We start from the raw sequence: 20,918 nt of genomic DNA, 5'->3' as shown, positions 1-20,918 counted from the left end.
AGAAATGTGTGCAAACTGGGTCATTGACTCATTATAGAAAAAAAAAAGAAAAATAAAAAAACTAATAAAATATCAACTTCAATTCAACTTCTTTCTCCCCTTTCACTTATCCATTCCCTCTGCATCTCAAAACTCGCGGAAAATTTTCCGGCTTTATTCTTTTTCTCAGTTCCATCTTTTCTCCTTTTTTCAGTATTTCACAGGGGTCGGTCAAGATTTTTCCGTATATATAACACTAATTATTTTTTTCTCACAGGATACGGCCGACCCCCGTAGTCGAACCTTAGGTCCGCCCCTGGTTTGAAATGATAAACCATTTAACACAAAAGCAGTACCGAATCAAGAGTTATAGAATAAATCAACAGAATCGGTTCCTTATGGTTGAAGAACATATCAAATTAGTGATGCCATATCAACTTAGATATCATATACTTGTTATTTTCTTTGGGTGTTGCAATTTTTCGTTGCTTCGATCACCTTGCTAGTTGCAATAGTTCAAAATAAAGTAAATAAGTTTTAAACTTTTAAAATATGATTACTATAAAGATGTATGAAAATAGTAAAACACTAAAACAATTGTATAAGAATTGTTGGGGGCGCCGGATGATTGATCCACTAATTATGTTGGCACTCCAGTCTACAAAACAAAAAACATTGTTACTCAACATAGTAAAAAATAATTTCTCCATGCGGCCAAGTTTCAGCGTGACTCTTTAAGTATTGGTATGAGCTGTGCATAAGGATTGTTACGACAAGTGTGACTAACTTGCTTGATAGATAGCCTTTTGTAATAGGCAAACACTCCTTAGAATTTAGAGAAGAAGTGAACAAGACATAGCTACCGAATTCTATATTATTCATTCATTTACTCAAAAACATAAACAAGAGCTATACTTATAGCCTTCCAATAGCATAAAACTAAATTCTATTAACCCAACACAACGTTTAACTTTTAAAACAACTTATCTTCTAATTAAAGACAGCACGTACTCAGAACTTATTATTAAAAAAATATCAAAAATAGACAATTAAAGTTTAGATGTGTGTTGATAGCCAAGTCCGAGCACTTGATCTTCCACTTTTAATCCAATCCCTAACCAAAGCGTAAATTTTTCCTAAGTCAAAATAATACTAGGTTTTTACTATAAATCATATACTTTTACAATGGAATAAACTTGTTCAGATTAAGCTCCACAAATTTCATCAAAATATATATAACCTTTCACTTAGGCATTTTAGCAAACACCTGGTGTGTCATAGAATCCAACTAATTTGATATTGATTATTCTTTGACCAAATTCACCTTTAAGAACATTATTTAACACCTCTTCATTACAATTGAAGTTATCTAACACCCATCAATTGGTCTTATCATAAAATCAGTTTATAAATATGAAAACTATATAGTGCTTAAAAGTTACAACTGGTTTACTCTAAAATATAGTTTTCTCTCAAAGAATGACAAATTGACTTCCGGCGAAGGGGCAACATGGGAGGTTTGTGGTGGCGGCGGAATCGGAGGTGGAGGACGGCGGCGGCGGCGGCGTGGAGCTTTGTGGTGGCGGCGGAATCGGAGGTGGAGGGGGGTGACGGGAGTTGAGGGTTGAAGAAGGGGTTGTCTAGGGTTTGAGAGAGCTGATGAACGAAAAAGATGGAAGAGGTTAGAATATGTGAGAAGAGGAAGGTCCATGTCTTCTAGGATAAGAGGGCGCGAAGACGTTTTTTAATGAAATGTCTTCAGAAAAACAAACAGTCTGCAAGCCTAAAGGTCTGCACGTGGTCTGTGCAGCGCAGACATAAGAGGACAGGAAGATCTTCAGACAAAAAACAAACACCACCTAAAGAGTTCTAGACCTCTGTCATTCTCTTCTTCCTCACAGATACAAACACTAGTTGTTGCCACTAGGTTCAAACGCTAAACAGGGCGACATGCCGGTGATGCCGCCGCCACGGTCCTATCTTAATTTTTGTTTGTTTTTTTTTTCCTTTTAGTTTGTTCTACTAGTTTTTCCTATTTCCAGTTCTAATAAAGTTCATTTAGGTCCTGCTAGTTTTTCCTATTGAAGCCATTGCCCGCCAACCTTCTATCTTCGTTTCCGCCCATCATCGATCTCAACCTTGGAATAGTAACCTGTTGTGATGCGCATAGAGAATGACAACGATGCAGTAACAATCAAACTCGTTTATTTATTTTTTCATTCTAAACCCCTGCTGTCAAAACCTAATTACGTGAATTGCTCATTTTAATTCTACATTTGTTTTCTTTGTTTATGGACCAACCCCACTATCATATTTTTTTAGCCCCCATTGAATATAATATAATCAGTCTTTTACCATCTTACAGTATTGCTTCGGAAATTGATGCCTCAAAGCATGTGGGAATATGATATGATATGAATTTGATGAGATACACTTTAACCACACGCATACAATACTTTTTTTGAAGATTGGTTATGGACGTTATAGGACAATGATGGCTGAACGCTTTGCGCTACTCACTCCTATTTGGAGTCGGCTTCCTCCTAGTTGGTCTAACAGATAAATAATGGTTTGGGAAAACATTCATAAAAGTATCTATGCGAAAAGCTTAAAAATCAATGACACTACCAAATGAATGGGAATCACCGATAGATCAGTAGATCACCAACAAAATCCAGTCAAATATAAAAAAGAAAGTATCAAAATTTTAAAAATGGAGAATTAAAATAGGGTAACCCATCCCCGATAACCAATCCTATAAACTAAGTAATCAACCTAATAATTAGGTGATTGTAAATATTAAGCGCGCTATGTTAGAATCAGCGCGGGCACGTTATGTGCGCCCTGCTCAAGCGCGCCATATTAGTCAGCGCGGGCATGTTATGTGCGCCCTGCGCGAGCGCGCTATGTTAGAATCGGCACGGGTATTTGTTATGTGCACCCTGCGCGAGCGCACCATGTTAAGAACCTGCGTGGGCATATGTTATATGCGCCATGCGCGAGTGTATTGGTTTTATGTTTCTATAACTTAATGTTGTCTAATGGGTTGACCGTCTCGCATGATGCTAAGGCGGGTGCATCCCAAATCGTTTATGCGCGCGCGGAAGGGGAACTAACCTCCCCGCATGGCGGGAACATTGAGAACTAGTTTGTCTGAAGCTCCAAGATGGAATTGACTTCAACATGACTGATCACTATGTTGAAATACCAAGACCACCTGGAGAATCTACAAATGAAACTCAATGTCCCTGACTGCGAGAAGGTTACGCACCTACCCGCAGCAAAGAAATGTCCTTCACGCAGAAAGCTATGCGCACAAAGTGATACGCGCAGAACACTTAGTCTATTCTCCAGATGTAAGGAGATTACTCCCGCCCAAAAGGAAACAGTAGCGTGTTTCAGAGATTTTCCACTTTTTTTTACTGTACACTGACAAAAGTACCTGAAAAAGCACACTGTAACATGAAAAGTCAACTGTCAGCCACCCTACTCCCACCAACCACAGACCTGCATGTCCTGTCCAAATCAAATCAAGATCTTTTATCCACTACTCCACTTTTAAATAAATAATAATAATTTCCATACTTTATCATCATTACACCTAGATATGAAAAGATTACAATCCCCTAAAGCAAGGGATTGTGTTCCCTTGAGTTTGCCTATAAATATGTAACCTAAATTATCACCCAAAACACACTTCAAACTTCTCTCTTAAAAACTGCAACTTGCACTAATCATCTCCCAAGCATCCGTTGTTTTCGTTTCCGATCCTGTTACTAGACCTTCAATTCCGAGGCCAACACCAAGAAAACCCGAATCTCGATTAATCCCTTAACAAGAACCACAGGTGAGTCTCACAGCCCCTATTTTCACTGTTTTCACTGTTTTTAAACTGTTTTCGGGGCGAGGGACACGTACTTAAATAATGTTTTATCATGGTATACTTACAAGCTATGCAAGCGATTATGTGTTTAAATTATTTTTCATGATGAGCAATGCGAACGGTTATCTATGGTTTTCGATGTATGTGCGCTAGAATTCGAGTAAGTGATCACTTTACCATTGGAACTCGAAGGGTAGGTACTGCTGGTTTGATCCACCCACTCGTAGGGGTCGCACCTCTTACACAGACGAGTGCCTAGCGTGTCACGGGGCAGTACTATGGGATTGAGCCCGCTCGTAGAGGTCGCTCCTCTTACGCAGACGAGCGCCTTGTTTTCCGGCACAACGTCTGCGCGTAACCCGCGGGACGGTATTATTCGCTCGTAGTGGCAGCGCCACTTACACAGACGAGCACGGCTTTTCAGATGTGTCCACGCGTAACCCGCGGGACGGTATTACTTGTTTCGCTCGTAGTGGCAGCGCCACTTACACAGACGAGCACAGTTCCCAGAAATGTTCGCGCGTAGCCCGCGGAACGATTTTATCAGATTATGTTATCAGAACTATGTTTTACTAAGCATGTGTTTCAATGATGCTATCATAATTATGTTTAGAATGATTTTTATCAAGACTATGACGCGATACGATTTATCAAGTTACTAAGACTTGTGAACTCACCCAGTTTATACTGATTCAAATGTTTTTACGTGTCTTTCAGGAGATAACTAGGTAGCGCATGGAGTCACACTTAGAGCACCTCACGCTGAACATCTAAAACTAGCTTTTTGGGAGATTTTAGTTCTTATCCCTTCGATGCGCGTGGTTGTTCCCGCCGCGCAAGGGGATATGGCGTGGAAATCTTCAACAGTTTTTATACTTGGATGTTTTTATGTAATTTTTAAACAATGTAATGTATTTGTATTAAACATTTCATGCGCAATGAAAAATCTTACTTTGAATGTTTGCAATGGCCCGTGCTTATTTATCAATCCCCACTCGCGCGCGCCCGGCTGTTTCCGCCGTTCAGGGCCGGGTGTGACAGATTGGTATCAGAGCACTGGTTATAGCGAACTAGGAAAAGAAGTTTTAACCTAGACTATAACCGTTGGGGGAAATCGCATGAAATATTTTTCAAAGAAAATATTTTCAAAAGAAACTATACACACACTTAGGAACACGGGTCACACAGTGTCTAGTAAATAATGATAACATTATGTGCTCAGAATACATGCTCTAAGATTGATATATTTTCTCTTTTAAAGCGAGAATGCCTCCAACTAGAGCCAAGGGAATTACCATGACACCCGAGGAACTCGCGGAAATAATCACGCAAGCGATCGCTACACATGAGGCCAGCAAGGCCGAATCTAGTCAGGGTCGTCAGGAGAACGAGACCCCAGAACCCGAATCAGGAGCTTTGGACAAAGGATGCTCCTACAAGACATTTATGGCCTGTAAGCCTTGGCCATTCAAGGGTACCGAAGGGGCCATTGGGCTCTACAACTGGATTGACAAGATGGAGACAGTTCTCTCCATTAGCGGATGTAGTGAGAACCAGAAGGTCCTTTACGCGACCTGCATGTTCCAGGAAGCAGCTTCGTCTTGGTGGAAGCTTCAAGTGAAGACCTTGGGGCGAGAAGTTGCTCTTCACAAGACCTGGGAGGAACTGAAGGAAATGTTGATGAGAAAGTTCTGCTCTCGCGCAGAAATTCAGAGTCTGCAACAGGAATTCTGGAACCACACCATGGTAGGAACGGATATCGACTCCTACAACAACCGGTTCAACGAGCTTTGCCAGTTGGTGCCAGACATGGCAAACACGGAGGAAAAGAAGATCGAGAGGTATATCTTTGGGTTACCTCCTGTTGTTAGGGTTCCGCTCAACGCCGCAGCGCCTCCAACCTTTGATGAGGCGGTAGCGCGGGCCATCACCCTTACAAGGGATACGGTCCGTGCGGGTATGTTGACTACGCGCGGGAACGAACAGCGAACCTCTGACTTCAAGAGGAAATGGAACTCTCACCACCGAGGGTCCGACTCCAAGCAGCCACCATTCAAGAAGCAAGAAAGCGCAAGGGTTTACGCGATCCAAGCCGCGGAGCCAACAAGGAAAGGATACAGTGGGCCTTACCCATGGTGCAACAAATGCAAGTTTCACCACGAGGGTGAATGCGCGAGCGTCATGTGCGCCAAATGTAACAGGCCAGGGCACAAGACGGTGAATTGCCGTGCTAAGGAAGCTGGAGCCAGTGATAACTGCTACGCATGCGGGAAACCAGGGCATTTCAGTCGGGATTGCCCACAAAAGGGAAACCAAGCTCGCGGGAGAGCTTTTGTGATCGGCGCAGGCGAAGCTAAAGAAGAGCCGAATGTGGTAACCGGTACGTTTTTGCTTAACGGCCATTTTGCATCTGTCTTATTTGATACTGGCGCTGACCTAAGTTTTATATCCGCTGAGTTTAAAGACTCCCTAGGCCTAGCAACCAGTAGGCTAGACACACCTTATACTATAGAACTAGCCAATGGTAGGCAGTTATGCGCGAATGAAAGAACTGAGCAATGTGTAATAGTCATGGGAGGTCACGGGTTCAATATTAACTTGTTGCCAATAGACTTGGGAAGTTTTGACATTGTGATAGGTATGGATTGGTTAGTCGAGAACCACGCGGAAGTTATTTGCCATGAGAAGCAGGTTCGGGTCCCACTGTTGAACAGAGAAACCTTGGTGATTCAAGGGGAAAGAAGGGGAGTTGCGACGAAACTGATTTCGTGCCTAAAGGCGCGCAAGTGCCTAAGGAAAGGGTGCTACGCCTTCCTGGCGCATGTAGTAGAGAAGAAAGGAGATGAGCGAAGAATTGAAGACTTACCAGTAGTGCGCGAATTCCCAGAAGTTTTTCCTGAAGATTTGCCCGGATTACCGCCGTCGCAACAAGTCGAATTTCGCATTGATTTAGTCCCAGGAGCTGCGCCAGTAGCTCGAGCGCCTTATCGACTAGCTCCATCTGAGATGCAAGAGCTATCCAATCAGTTACAGGAACTATTGGATAAGGGTTTCATACGCCCAAGCTTTTCACCTTGGGGAGCTCCAGTACTGTTTGTTAAGAAGAAGGATGGTTCGTTCAGAATGTGTATTGACTACAGGGAGCTGAATAAGCTGACAGTCAAAAATCGGTACCCCTTACCGAGGATTGACGACTTATTTGACCAGTTGCAAGGATCCAGTTATTATTCGAAGATAGATCTACGGTCCGGATACCACCAACTTAGGGTCCATGAGGAAGATGTGTCGAAAACAGCCTTCCGAACTAGATACGGCCATTATGAGTTCTTAGTGATGCCTTTCGGGCTAACTAATGCGCCGGCTGTATTCATGGATCTGATGAACCGCGTGTGCAAACCATACTTGGACAAGTTTGTGATTGTATTTATAGATGATATTCTGATTTATTCTCGGACCAAGGCCGAGCATCAGCAACACCTGAGATTGATTTTGGAATTGTTGAGGAAAGAAAAGTTGTATGCGAAGTTTTTCAAGTGCGAGTTTTGGCTTAGAGAAGTTCACTTTCTCGGTCACGTTGTAAACGAGAAAGGAATACACGTTGATCCTTCCAAAGTCAAGGCCATCGAAAACTGGGAAGCGCCAAAAACCCCAACTGAGGTGAGGCAATTCCTAGGACTAGCTGGCTACTATCGACGCTTCATTGAGAACTTCTCCAAGATAGATCTACCTCTGACCGCGCTAACTCAGAAAGACAAGAAGTTTGTTTGGGGCGAAAATCAGGAAGCAGCGTTTCAAATGTTGAAACAGAAGTTATGTAGTGCACCAATTTTGTCTCTGCCCGAGGGGACGGATGACATCGTCGTTTACTGCGACGCTTCACATCAGGGACTTGGATGTGTCCTTATGCAGCGAGACAAAGTCATAGCGTATGCCTCGCGCCAACTCAAGACCAATGAAAAGAACTACACAACGCATGATCTGGAACTTGGAGCGGTTGTCTTCGCGCTAAAGATTTGGCGCCATTACCTCTATGGTACGAAGTGTATAATCTTTACGGATCACAAGAGCCTTCAGCATATATTTGATCAAAAGGATTTAAACATGAGGCAACGAAGATGGGTTGAATTGTTGAATGATTATGATTGTGAAATAAAGTACCACCCTGGAAAGGCGAATGTGGTAGCAGATGCGCTAAGTAGGAAGGAGCGAATAAAAACCCTACGAGTCAAGGCTCTAAGGTTGACCATTCGCGCAGATCTCTCTACCCGCATCCGAGACGCTCAACAAGAAGCCTTGAAACCAGAGTTTGTTAAAAACGAATCCCTTGGGGGAATGATTAAGAGCTTGGAACTTAAAGAGAACGGCAATCTATATTTCGCTAACCGCATATGGGTCCCTCTCAAGGGAGGATTGCGCGAGCAAGTATTAAACGAGGCTCACAAGACACGGTATTCCATACATCCTGGCGCAGACAAGATGTACCAAGATGTTAAAGCGCTGTATTGGTGGCCCAATCTTAAAGGAGCCATCGCGACGTATGTCAGTAAGTGCCTGACGTGTTCGAAGGTAAAGGCTGAATACCAGAAACCGTCGGGGTTGCTTCAGCAGCCAGAAATTCCCATGTGGAAATGGGAACAAATCTCTATGGACTTCATCACCAAACTGCCAAGGACACCTGGGGGTTACAACACAATCTGGGTTATCGTAGATCGGCTAACTAAGTCAGCGCACTTCCTGCCGATCAAGGAAACCGATAAGATGGAAAAGTTAGCCTGATTGTATATTCGAGAAGTAGTTTCAAAACATGGAGTCCCAGTGTCCATCATTTCTGATAGAGATAGTCGGTTCACCTCAAGGTTTTGGAGATCGTTACAAGGGGCTTTAGGTACTCGTCTGGACATGAGTACGGCTTATCATCCCCAAACGGATGGGCAAAGCGAGCGAACAATCCAGACATTGGAAGATATGCTGCGCGCGTGCGCAATCGATTTCGGTGGTAGCTGGGATACTCATCTCCCATTGGTTGAATTTTCTTACAACAACAGTTATCACACAAGCATCAAGGCTGCGCCGTTTGAAGCTTTGTATGGGCGCAAGTGTAGATCCCCACTGTGCTGGGCTGAAGTGGGTGACAAGCAAATGACTGGTCCAGAATTGATCCAAGAAACAACAGACAAGATTTTTCAGATAAGGGATCGCCTTAAGACAGCGCGCGACAGACAGAAGAGCTACGCAGATGTGCGAAGGAAACCATTGGAGTTTCAAGTAGGGGATAAAGTACTTTTGAAAGTCTCTCCATGGAAAGGAGTCCCCCGTTTCGGCAAGCGAGGAAAGTTGAATCCGCGCTACATCGGACCATTTGAGATCCTGGAAAGGATCGGTCCGGTTGCTTATAAACTCCGTTTACCCGCTGAACTCAGTGGAGTTCATGCTACGTTTCATGTGTCCAACCTCAAAAAGTGTTTATCTGACGAAACGTTGATTTTACCGTTAGAAGAGATGCACATCGACAGACAACTGCACTTCGTAGAGGAACCTATAGCAGTGACCGATTGGAAAGAACAAAAGTTACGCAGAAGCAAAATCAAGTTAGTAAAGGTTCAATGGAACTCAAGGCGTGGGCCTGAATTTACTTGGGAAAGAGAAGATCAAATGCGCCAGAATTACCCACACCTCTTTCAGAGCATGGCTTCTGCCAGCGACGTCTCCTAAATTTCGGGACGAAATTCTCTTAACAGGGGGAGAATGTGACACCTGGTAATTTCCCAATCCTATAAACTAAGTAATCAACCTAATAATTAGGTGATTGTAAATATTAAGCGCGCTATGTTAGAATCAGCGCGGGCACGTTATGTGCGCCCTGCGCGAGCGCGCCATATTAGTCAACGCGGGCATGTTATGTGCGCCCTGCGCGAGCGCGCTATGTTAGAATCGGCACGGGTATTTGTTATGTGCACCCTGCGCGAGCGCACCATGTTAAGAACCTGCGTGGGCATATGTTATATGCGCCATGCGCGAGTGTATTGGTTTTATGTTTCTATAACTTAATGTTGTCTAATGGGTTGACCGTCTCGCATGATGCTAAGGCGGGTGCATCCCAAATCGTTTATGCGCGTGCGGAAGGGGAACTAACCTCCCCGCATGGCGGGAACATTGAGAACTAGTTTGTCTGAAGCTCCAAGATGGAATTGACTTCAACATGACTGATCACTATGTTGAAATACCAAGACCACCTGGAGAATCTACAAATGAAACTCAATGTCCCTGACTGCGAGAAGGTTACGCACCTACCCGCAGCAAAGAAATGTCCTTCACGCAGAAAGCTATGCGCACAAAGTGATACGCGCAGAACACTTAGTCTATTCTCCAGATGTAAGGAGATTACTCCCGCCCAAAAGGAAACAGTAGCGTGTTTCAGAGATTTTCCACTTTTTTTTACTGTACACTGACAAAAGTACCTGAAAAAGCACACTGTAACATGAAAAGTCAACTGTCAGCCACCCTACTCCCACCAACCACAGACCTGCATGTCCTGTCCAAATCAAATCAAGATCTTTTATCCACTACTCCACTTTTAAATAAATAATAATAATTTCCATACTTTATCATCATTACACCTAGATATGAAAAGATTACAATCCCCTAAAGCAAGGGATTGTGTTCCCTTGAGTTTGCCTATAAATATGTAACCTAAATTATCACCCAAAACACACTTCAAACTTCTCTCTTAAAAACTGCAACTTGCACTAATCATCTCCCAAGCATCCGTTGTTTTCGTTTCCGATCCTGTTACTAGACCTTCAATTCCGAGGCCAACATCAAGAAAACCCGAATCTCGATTAATCCCTTAACAAGAACCACAGGTGAGTCTCACAGCCCCTATTTTCACTGTTTTCACTGTTTTTAAACTGTTTTCGGGGCGAGGGACACGTACTTAAATAATGTTTTATCATGGTATACTTACAAGCTATGCAAGCGATTATGTGTTTAAATTATGTTTCATGATGAGCAATGCGAACGGTTATCTATGGTTTTCGATGTATGTGCGCTAGAATTCGAGTAAGTGATCACTTTACCATTGGAACTCGAAGGGTAGGGACTGCTGGTTTGATCCACCCACTCGTAGGGGTCGCACCTCTTACACAGACGAGTGCCTAGCGTGTCACGGGGCAGTACTATGGGATTGAGCCCGCTCGTAGAGGTCGCTCCTCTTACGCAGACGAGCGCCTTGTTTTCCGGCACAACGTCTGCGCGTAACCCGCGGGACGGTATTATTCGCTCGTAGTGGCAGCGCCACTTACACAGACGAGCACGGCTTTTCAGATGTGTCCACGCGTAACCCGCGGGACGGTATTACTTGTTTCGCTCGTAGTGGCAGCGCCATTTACACAGACGAGCACAGTTCCCAGAAATGTTCGCGCGTAGCCCGCGGAACGATTTTATCAGATTATGTTATCAGAACTATGTTTTACTAAGCATGTGTTTCAATGATGCTATCATAATTATGTTTAGAATGATTTTTATCAAGACTATGACGCGATACGATTTATCAAGTTACTAAGACTTGTGAACTCACCCAGTTTATACTGATTCAAATGTTTTTACGTGTCTTTCAGGAGATAACTAGGTAGCGCATGGAGTCACACTTAGAGCACCTCACGCTGAACATCTAAAACTAGCTTTTTGGGAGATTTTAGTTCTTATCCCTTCGATGCGCGTGGTTGTTCCCGCCGCGCAAGGGGATATGGCGTGGAAATCTTCAACAGTTTTTATACTTGGATGTTTTTATGTAATTTTTAAACAATGTAATGTATTTGTATTAAACATTTCATGCGCAATGAAAAATCTTACTTTGAATGTTTGCAATGGCCCGTGCTTATTTATCAATCCCCACTCGCGCGCGCCCGGCTGTTTCCGCCGTTCAGGGCCGGGTGTGACAGTCCTATCTTAATTTTTGTTTGTTTTTTTTTTCCTTTTAGTTTGTTCTACTAGTTTTTCCTATTTCCAGTTCTAATAAAGTTCATTTAGGTCCTGCTAGTTTTTCCTATTGAAGCCATTGCCCGCCAACCTTCTATCTTCGTTTCCGCCCATCATCGATCTCAACCTTGGAATAGTAACCTGTTGTGATGCGCATAGAGAATGAGAACGATGCAGTAACAATCAAACTCGTTTATTTATTTTTTCATTCTAAACCCCTGCTGTCAAAACCTAATTACGTGAATTGCTCATTTTAATTCTACATTTGTTTTCTTTGTTTATGGACCAACCCCACTATCATATTTTTTTAGCCCCCATTGAATATAATATAATCAGTCTTTTACCATCTTACAGTATTGCTTCGGAAATTGATGCCTCAAAGCATCTGGGAATATGATATGATATGAATTTGATGAGATACACTTTAACCACACGCATACAATACTTTTTTTGAAGATTGGTTATGGACGTTATAGGACAATGATGGCTGAACGCTTTGCGCTACTCACTCCTATTTGGAGTCGGCTTCCTCCTAATTGGTCTAACAGATAAATAATGGTTTGGGAAAACATTCATAAAAGTATCTATGCGAAAAGCTTAAAAATCAATGACACTACCAAATGAATGGGAATCACCGATAGATCAGTAGATCACCAACAAAATCCAGTCAAATATAAAAAAGAAAGTATCAAAATTTTAAAAATGGAGAATTAAAATAGGGTAACCCATCCCCGATAACCAATAGATACCATAACTCGGGAAAAGGATTATCACCAACGGATTACCAGGAAAACGGTAAGCCGCCTCTATTCAGTATTAATTATTAATTTATGTATATGTGTAATCTTTTTAGGAGACATCAAGGTGGTGTATCAGTTCCTAATAATATTGGATTATTCGAAAAGAAATAGAACCATGTTGTGATAAACAATCAGGTTTTATCTATTCCTTAAAAGTTAAGGTTCAAAGCAGACAAATAGAACCAATTTAATAATAGATAATAGCACTCTATCCGTAACACCCCAAGTAAGTTAGATGGTTTATAAATAAATCTATTTCGATGAGGTAACAAAACAAAAAGTAGTCTAGAGGAAAGCCACAACTCTAAAGATGGTGATTTGACCATTTTACATCGTCCTTGTATTTCCCAAGTATCTTGCAACATAGTACAACGTTCTTGGTCTTCATTCTAAAACATAGAGTAGAATCAAACATCAATAACAAAGCAAATTGCATAGAGATTCACTACATAATCCAATCCATATATTTCATATTGTCTGATTATGTAAAAATCTAACACGTGTGATGGAGATCATAGAAATTAAAAAGTATTTGTATTTGTTTTTGTTTATGATTATTTACTAATTCTTATTTGAATCTTGGTTAAATTACATAGGAAACCTCTAACTTTGTAAAACTCAATGCAATTGATATAAAAGATGTCCAAAACAACAATAATAACGACCAAGGCCATAGAAGACATATATTGTTATATAAAAAAGGTCTTAAAAGAAATCATTACAATAAAAGACCAATATTTTATATAGATTATATCGTTAATTTATTTCCTTAGTTTATTATATAAGTCACTTCAAGATTAGTTTTTCACTTCCTCAACCTGATAAGATTTCTAGTCTATAATCAGCCACTCCCCCCAAACACTTCAATCCCATATGGGCTCCATAGCTTCATCTTCTCAAGTACCACTCCAAGAAGATGAAGATTCACCCCAATTATATCGTGTTTACGCCTCTTTTTCAGCCAAAACTCCATCACCCGACGTGACTGAGTCGAACTGGATCGAATGCTACAACCCAACAACACACAAAGGGCATCGAGTCACCTCAATACCACTAGCCAAGAATCAGGTTTTGAAAGGCTATCAAATGGCCATTGTGGGTGACTTCATTTACATCATTGGTGGGATATGTTATTGTAACAAGATACTCGAAAGCCATGAGTTTGATGATCATGTGATCAAAGATGACCTACATGTCCATCAGTCTGTTCTACGTTATAGTATCCGAGATGACACTTGGTCTGAATGCGCACCACTTAAAGAACCCCAATTTGACTTTGCATGTGCGGTTAGTTGTGGCAAGATTTATGTCGCTGGAGGGAGATGCACAACCGACAGTGTCAGAGGTGTGTCTTCGGCTGAAGTGTATGATCCAGCTCTCGACGAGTGGAAGTTATTGCCAAACATGACAACATCCAGGTACTATTAGGGTAGGGGGAACGAGAGAAAGCTGAAAGGGGTGGGAGGGTGATGTGGGATCGATGGAACTCCAACATCCCGAGTGGGGGTGCCATCGTTTTTTATTGAACGGCCAACAAACATAGAATGCCTAGGTACTCCGTACTGGGTAACTCAACAGAAAAAGGTCACCGCCAGCTGGCCAACCTAGCCGTACAGAGCCCTTAAGCGTTTCCAAGTTATCTTTAGTTCCCGAGAAAACCCACCCATCTGAAGGCCCACTAGTGGTAAAGCCCGGACACCCTTAGGATCGAACTAGAGATCACAAAGATCTCAGTCTTCCTTCATTGAGCCACCCATGTCCTCTCCAAAATGTTATGAGTGAGGATTGAACTTGAGTCTTCATTGAAAAACTCATGTTTCTTACCACTACACACATCTAGAAGACCATCCCCACAAACAACGACTATTTTGACTGTTAATATAGCCGTAAGATGGTTATTTTTTTTTAAAATAGGGGTTTTTACATATTTTCCCTGATTAAAACTATAAATTACATATTTCCCCATTTGATATCAAGTTACCGGTTTACGCTTATTTACTTTACAATGCCCACTAGCCAAATGAAATTGAGAATCAGATAACTATTTCACCTTGCCGGAAACCACCGCCATCTCAAACCTAAATTGGGGCTTCTGTATTCTGGCATGCCGGAACCACCGCCACCTCCACCATGTCTCCACCATCACTAACGCCCTCCACATAGGATAATGTTCAGATCTGAAAATCATCGGTCATCCCACCGTCGTCGACCATTACACTGACGTACCAAGTCCACGTACATAAGGGTTGTGAGGTACTCATGGCGGAGTGGGCCAACCACCAAAAATGAATTCTACCATCGTTGGCTGCACCCAAGTCTTACGGCGGTTTTCCGCGAAGAACTTTGGGTAGCTGTATTCTTTGGAGGTTGTGGCTTACGGTGGTGGGTTAAGAAACTATTCTAAACAATGTTTTAAAAACCGGTATTTTACTCGTACCGGATTTAGTTTAAAAATGCTACAACCGGTTGAACCGGAATGTACCGAGAGGTTCAACCGGGTTGAATAATTTACATTGTAATACTATATAAATACAATTTCAACTCAAAAAATAACCCAAAAGTACATTAATAAACATCACATTTGAACCAAATACACACATAAACAATGGTCGAGTCAGATAGAAAGTTTGCACTTTTTTATACGAAATTAGTCAATTACAAAGATATAAATAAACCAACATTGGATTTGCATGATACAAAATTGGTTGATTAACAAATAGTCGTTTACCATGTTTACTCGTTTCAACTTTGTCAACTATGTTAAAGCCAGTTTTAAAAAATATGGGTTGCAAGAAATATCAAAAATCTTTTGGATTTAAAACCGGTATTTTTTTAAAAAAACCGGCGGTACGATGTTTTAACAGACCGCCTAAAAATACCATGCTCTAAATACCTGTGGCCTTACGAAAATCCGGTATAACCGGTTCAACCGGCCGGTATGTACCGGTTTTTAAAACACTATTCTAAAAGTGTTGATGATGACTTGATTAGTCTTACAGAAGAAATGTTTTTTTAACATGATATATAAATTTGTTTCAAAGATTAATAATAAAGAATATTAAACATTTAGAAAACCAAATAAGAGAGAAAAACAAAAAAAAAGTTAAAACTATTTAATGGTATCAAAATTATATTCTATATTTTTTTATTTGTGAGTGAGGGTATTTTAGTCATTTAATTAGTTAATTTTAATGAAATGGATAAATATGTAATATATGTGGTTTAAGAAGAGAAAATATGTAATTAATTTTAAGTGTTGGGTAAATATGTAATAAGTGAACTTAAAAAGGGGATATATATAAATGTCCCTTAAATATAACCTTTTAATATGGATACCCATCTCTATATATACAAACTTATATTTTTGAAATTTTCATATAAAATCGTGAAATAAAACAACGTTAGGAATGACAATGAAATGTTACTTTTTATTGTTTTTATTGTGATATTGTTTTGTAATATTTTTTAAACACTTAAATGTTATTTATATATTTTATAAGCTTTATATTTTTAAAGTTAGTGTCATTTCTTATATTAGTTTTTATTTATTTTAACTTATTTTTTTAAGAAATAGTTTGGGGATTAAAGGGATGAGAAATATGCATTTCTGACACTAATATAGGACGAGATAGAGTTTAGGGATGAGAAGGATGGGACAAAATCCTTTACCTCCACCTTAGATAGAATATATTAGTTAGGGTGTAATACATTAGTTAAGTTTTATTGTAATTATCTCAAAATAATATGTTTTTTTTTCTAATAGGCACAGCTGCGTTGGTGTGAGTTGGCAAGGTCGGTTCTATGTAGTCGGTGGCTTTGTTAACCACGGGCCCACTGACACCCAAGGACCATTTACGATGGCAAGAAGCTCAGCTGAAGTGTACGATACTCTAACAGACACGTGGCAATTTTTGCCACGAATGTGGGAACTAGATGTCCCTCCAAACCAAATTGTGGTAGTTGGAGGGAAGCTTTTCAGCTGTGGAGACTGCTACAAACGGTGGAAAGGGTTCATTGAGAAATATGATCGAGATCTCAATATGTGGAATGTCGTTGATGGGTCATCACTCTCGTCCCCGACTTCCATGCTTGATGTGACATCACCAGAGCGGCCATTGATGGAACAGTTGTACCTTACTATTGCCCCAATCGGGAAGCGCCTATACTTTTTCGCTGGATATCGAATGATTGGTGAGACATCCTCATTCAAGTCGGAAGTGCACGTGTTCAACACCGTGGGACACGGAGGTGGTTGGACTAGTTTTGAGCCAAAGATTGAAGATGGTGAAAAAGTGCTTGCTTGTCATTGTGTTGTTCACAAAAGGCGTGACTAATGAGGCATCATCATGTAATAATATTGTGTTTTGGAAATATCTATGTGATCATAAGAATAAAAGTATAATAGACTACAATAAAAGACATGATAAGCGATGATAATAATTTGTGATAAGATGATAATAAATAATGACATTTGTAAATGTCTTTGGGTTCATTCAAGGTTTATCCATTGTTTCTAAATAATATATTCCTGATATTTAGTTTCGTCGGTAAAAACAATCTCGGCTACATAGTTATCATAGATTTTCGTTTTATTTCCACTCCATTTCGTTCAAATGGATGATTATGAATGAGATAAGGAAACACACGTTTCTTGTGACTTGTGAGCGAAAACAAGTGAATATTAAGGAAAAAATTACAAATTTTGTCCTTTTGAATATACAAAATTATGGATTCGGTTCTTTTTGAAAATGAGTTTCACTCTTTATCCTTTATTTGTATGTTTCGTTCGATTTTTGTCCTTTAAACTAACGGTCATCCAATAATCAAGTTAAGTCTTGGCATGTGACAATCATGTGAGGGCAAAAAGGTAATTTTCAACCTTTATTATTATTATTATTATTATTATTCCATTACTTTTTGTTGTTATTATTATTATATAAAAAGTTTAATATTATATTTAGAGATTGTGGGCCCCATTATTTTCATTTTCATTTTCAATTTCTTTAAATCATTATCATCTTCATCAAACCATTAACTTCAACCAAACCCTAACCCACCACCACCGCCACCACGAACTCCTGCCACCATCTGCCACTACCGCTTACCGCACACCACATCTACCATGATCTTCATCTTCCTCGAACCCCTTTCCCCCATCATTAAACCCTAACCCACCACCACACTATCTATTTTACTCGACCATGATCTCCAAACAACTTGACGGCGTTAACGGCAAACTAACAGTCTCCATCATCCTCTCCTTCTTTACAACCACCACCATCTCACTCCCATTTCTCCTTCTTTTCGGCCGTCAGTTAGGGTTTCACTCTCACTTACTCCGGCCATCACTTCCGTTGAGCTCCCATTATCTAACGGGAAATTAAGAATGGCTTTAGAACCACGCATTTGAAACGCCGCTCTATCATAAGCCTTTGCTGCTTCAACGCCGGTATCAAACGTCCCTAACCACACTCTCGCTCCGTTTCGGATCTCGGATCTCCGCAGCGTACTTCCCCCACGGCCTCCGCCGTACTCCTCTGTAGTGCCTAATGAGCTAGGGTTTTCCAGATCCACCGTTAACAGTCTCCGGCAGCGTGAAGTTAATTGAGAAATTAGACGTGGATTGTTGTTCCTCAGCTTGAAGTTAATCGGAAACTGATAGTTCAGGTTCGGAGTTTTACAAGTCTCGGGGGAAAGGGGTTCGATGAAGATAAAGATCATGGTCGAGGTGGTGTGTGGTGGCAGATGGTGGCAGGAGTTTGTGGTGGTGGGTTAGGTTTTGGTGAAGTTAATGATTTGATGAAGATGATAATTATTTAAAGAAATTGAAAATGAAAATAATGGGGCCCACAATCTCTAAATATAATGTTAAACTTTTTATATAATAATAATAACAACAAAAAATAATGTAACATTAATAATAGTAAAGGTTGGAAATTACCCTTTTTGCCCTCACATAATTGTCACATGCTAAGACTTAACTGGATTATTGGATGATCGGTTAGTTTAAAGGACAAAAATCGAGCAAAACATGCCAATAAAGGATAAATAGTGAAACTCATTTTCAAAAAGGATCCAATTCATAATTTTGTATATTCAAAAGAACAAAATTTGTAATTTTTTCGAATATTAAGTGTAAATCTATGATAATTATGTTTGATCATTTATTAGGTTAACCATATAACTTGTAACTTTGTTTATTACTTTATTTGTAATTTTTTATCCTTTTACTCAATACTTGGCGATGTTTTACTTTTTCTTTGGTAGATAAAACTTGCTACTAGCAATAATAACTAAGCATTACTACGTATCCGTGATGGTTATTTAATTTATATGCGGTAAAGCATGTGATACAACTATTTGTGCACAAACATGTACGCTCCCTTAGAACACTTCATTATGATGTTAGTGTTTTTCATTGTCATGGTCATAAAGAATTACTTGAATAAGCACGTGATATCACTCTTTGTATACGCGGCCTTGTTGTACTTTATTACGACGTGAATTATCTGATATATATAAATTGAAAGTTTGGTGTCGCTAGTATATTATTGGTTCATGTGGCCTAAGTTTTTTTTTCGTATTTTCAGTATCGTAACGAACGTAATCGAAACAGATTAAATTTGTGTCGATTTACCGCCACAAATCCCGAAATCAACAACGCCAGGTTTTACCGACTCACCATGCAACGCCCGAGTTTTACCGACTCTTTTGTTTTAATTCTGGTACCTTAAGTTGGTATTGACTGAATTCGTGTCAACTTATATTCGTAATGCTCGGGTTTTACCAACACCCGGGTTTCAATACTGGGGTTTTGCCAGCTGTCCCGACGCAACACGCCGGATAGAAAAACTAGTTTTCATACAAACGTGATAATAGTGATGATATAGAAGAACATCTTAAAGTTATTATAAAAAAGTTTTGAATTTGGCGTTATCCTAATATTTGCTCTTATGTATCTTATACATAAAATAAAGAAAAAAATTGCACTAACTTTTTTATATTTGATCAAGAAAGTTGAGGGGTAGTTCGAACACTCCTGACTCCTGAGACCTTCATAGATCCGTCTTTGCATTTAGGCTGCACACACTAAAACTTCATATATAACACTGCAATATGATATTGGTGTATTGGATATATATAGTAAGAAGGTTTTTATTTTTCTCACGAACAAAAACTAAATTTAACTTGAAACTTATGAAAACCACTTTTAAACACTATTTTTTTTATTTTAATTTTTGCATTCGTTTTTATATGTTAATTATTAATAATTTCCAAAACCAAATGAATAAAAAAATATGTAGATTGCATATGTGTGTGTGTTAGGGTCTTATCCAAAAATGGTTAAAATTTTTTTTGGCTAAAGGGGAAAAAAAATGGTCTAAGTAAAATGAGTTTTTGTTAGGTTTAAACAATTTAATTTTTAAATTGGCCTATTTGGTTATGATTTTGGTTGTGTAAGAATTTTTTTATATCGAAATAGGCTTAAACATTGTCTCAAGTGGGACTAGAGAATCCACAACCTTTTAGATGGGAGTCATGTCCCTTTACCATTATACCAAACCAGTGATTGTTTAATTGAGCTTGAACATTAACTATACATACTGTTTTCATAAAAATATATAAAATTGTTTTTTTTTCAAAAAAATTAGACCTAGCGGTCTGTCAGGTCGGGGGCCGTCGACCACCCAACCCTCTTTGAGAGCCTGCTCTGTGTGTATGTATTTTGCAAAGTCAAATATATGTATCTTATACAAGATAAAATATGAATACGGCACGTGGTATTAGTGATCCTAATAAAACTTTATTAGAATATACAGATAGATATTGATGTCTATAAAATAATCATGTATATTGTCTAACTTTTGTATTTTCCACTTTATCAAAACTATGTTTTTAGTCATGTATATTGTCATAATATGTATTATTTTAGTTTTTATAAATTGATATGCGTTTAAAATATAAATTTTAGGGAATGAAAATGTATGACTGTATGTTGAGAAGTTGAGAGCGACATTTCAATGAACATAAAGAGTATAATGAATTGTAGACGCTTTGTAGCATGTTAATGGCTAATGTGTACCTCTTCAAACTTTTCTAACAATGGGCAATAAAGAAAAATAAAAAACAACCAAAACAAAATTTACATCACAATTTTTTGATATAAGGTTCTTTAATAACTTATTTATAAACGACAGCTTCTATAGAAATTGAAATTGAATTCATTACGTTGTTTAGTTTTCCTTTCTTCTTTACTAAAAAAAAGAATGCTATTATAA

The 20,918-nt window shown here is 39.6% G+C and overlaps 1 protein-coding gene across 1 annotated transcript; it reads left to right on the top strand.

The window, feature by feature from the left end:
- The first annotated feature begins 13,431 nt into the window (after positions 1–13,431).
- LOC143530176 (F-box/kelch-repeat protein At1g16250-like) lies at positions 13,432–17,054 on the top strand. Its single transcript, XM_077025814.1, has 2 exons — positions 13,432–14,057; positions 16,403–17,054. The coding sequence occupies exons 1-2, from the start codon at positions 13,513–13,515 to the stop codon at positions 16,971–16,973; spliced, it is 1,116 nt and encodes a 371-aa protein (XP_076881929.1). The 5' UTR covers positions 13,432–13,512; the 3' UTR covers positions 16,974–17,054.
- Positions 17,055–20,918: the final 3,864 nt, after the last annotated feature.

This window comes from Bidens hawaiensis, unplaced genomic scaffold (genome assembly GCF_021521415.1).
Source record: "Bidens hawaiensis isolate Kalapana, Puna unplaced genomic scaffold, B.hawaiensis_p1.1 tig00000055_1, whole genome shotgun sequence".
NCBI lineage: Eukaryota > Viridiplantae > Streptophyta > Magnoliopsida > Asterales > Asteraceae > Bidens > Bidens hawaiensis.
The sequence above is the reverse complement of the archived record's forward strand: the minus strand, read 5'-3'. Positions and strand labels throughout refer to the sequence as shown.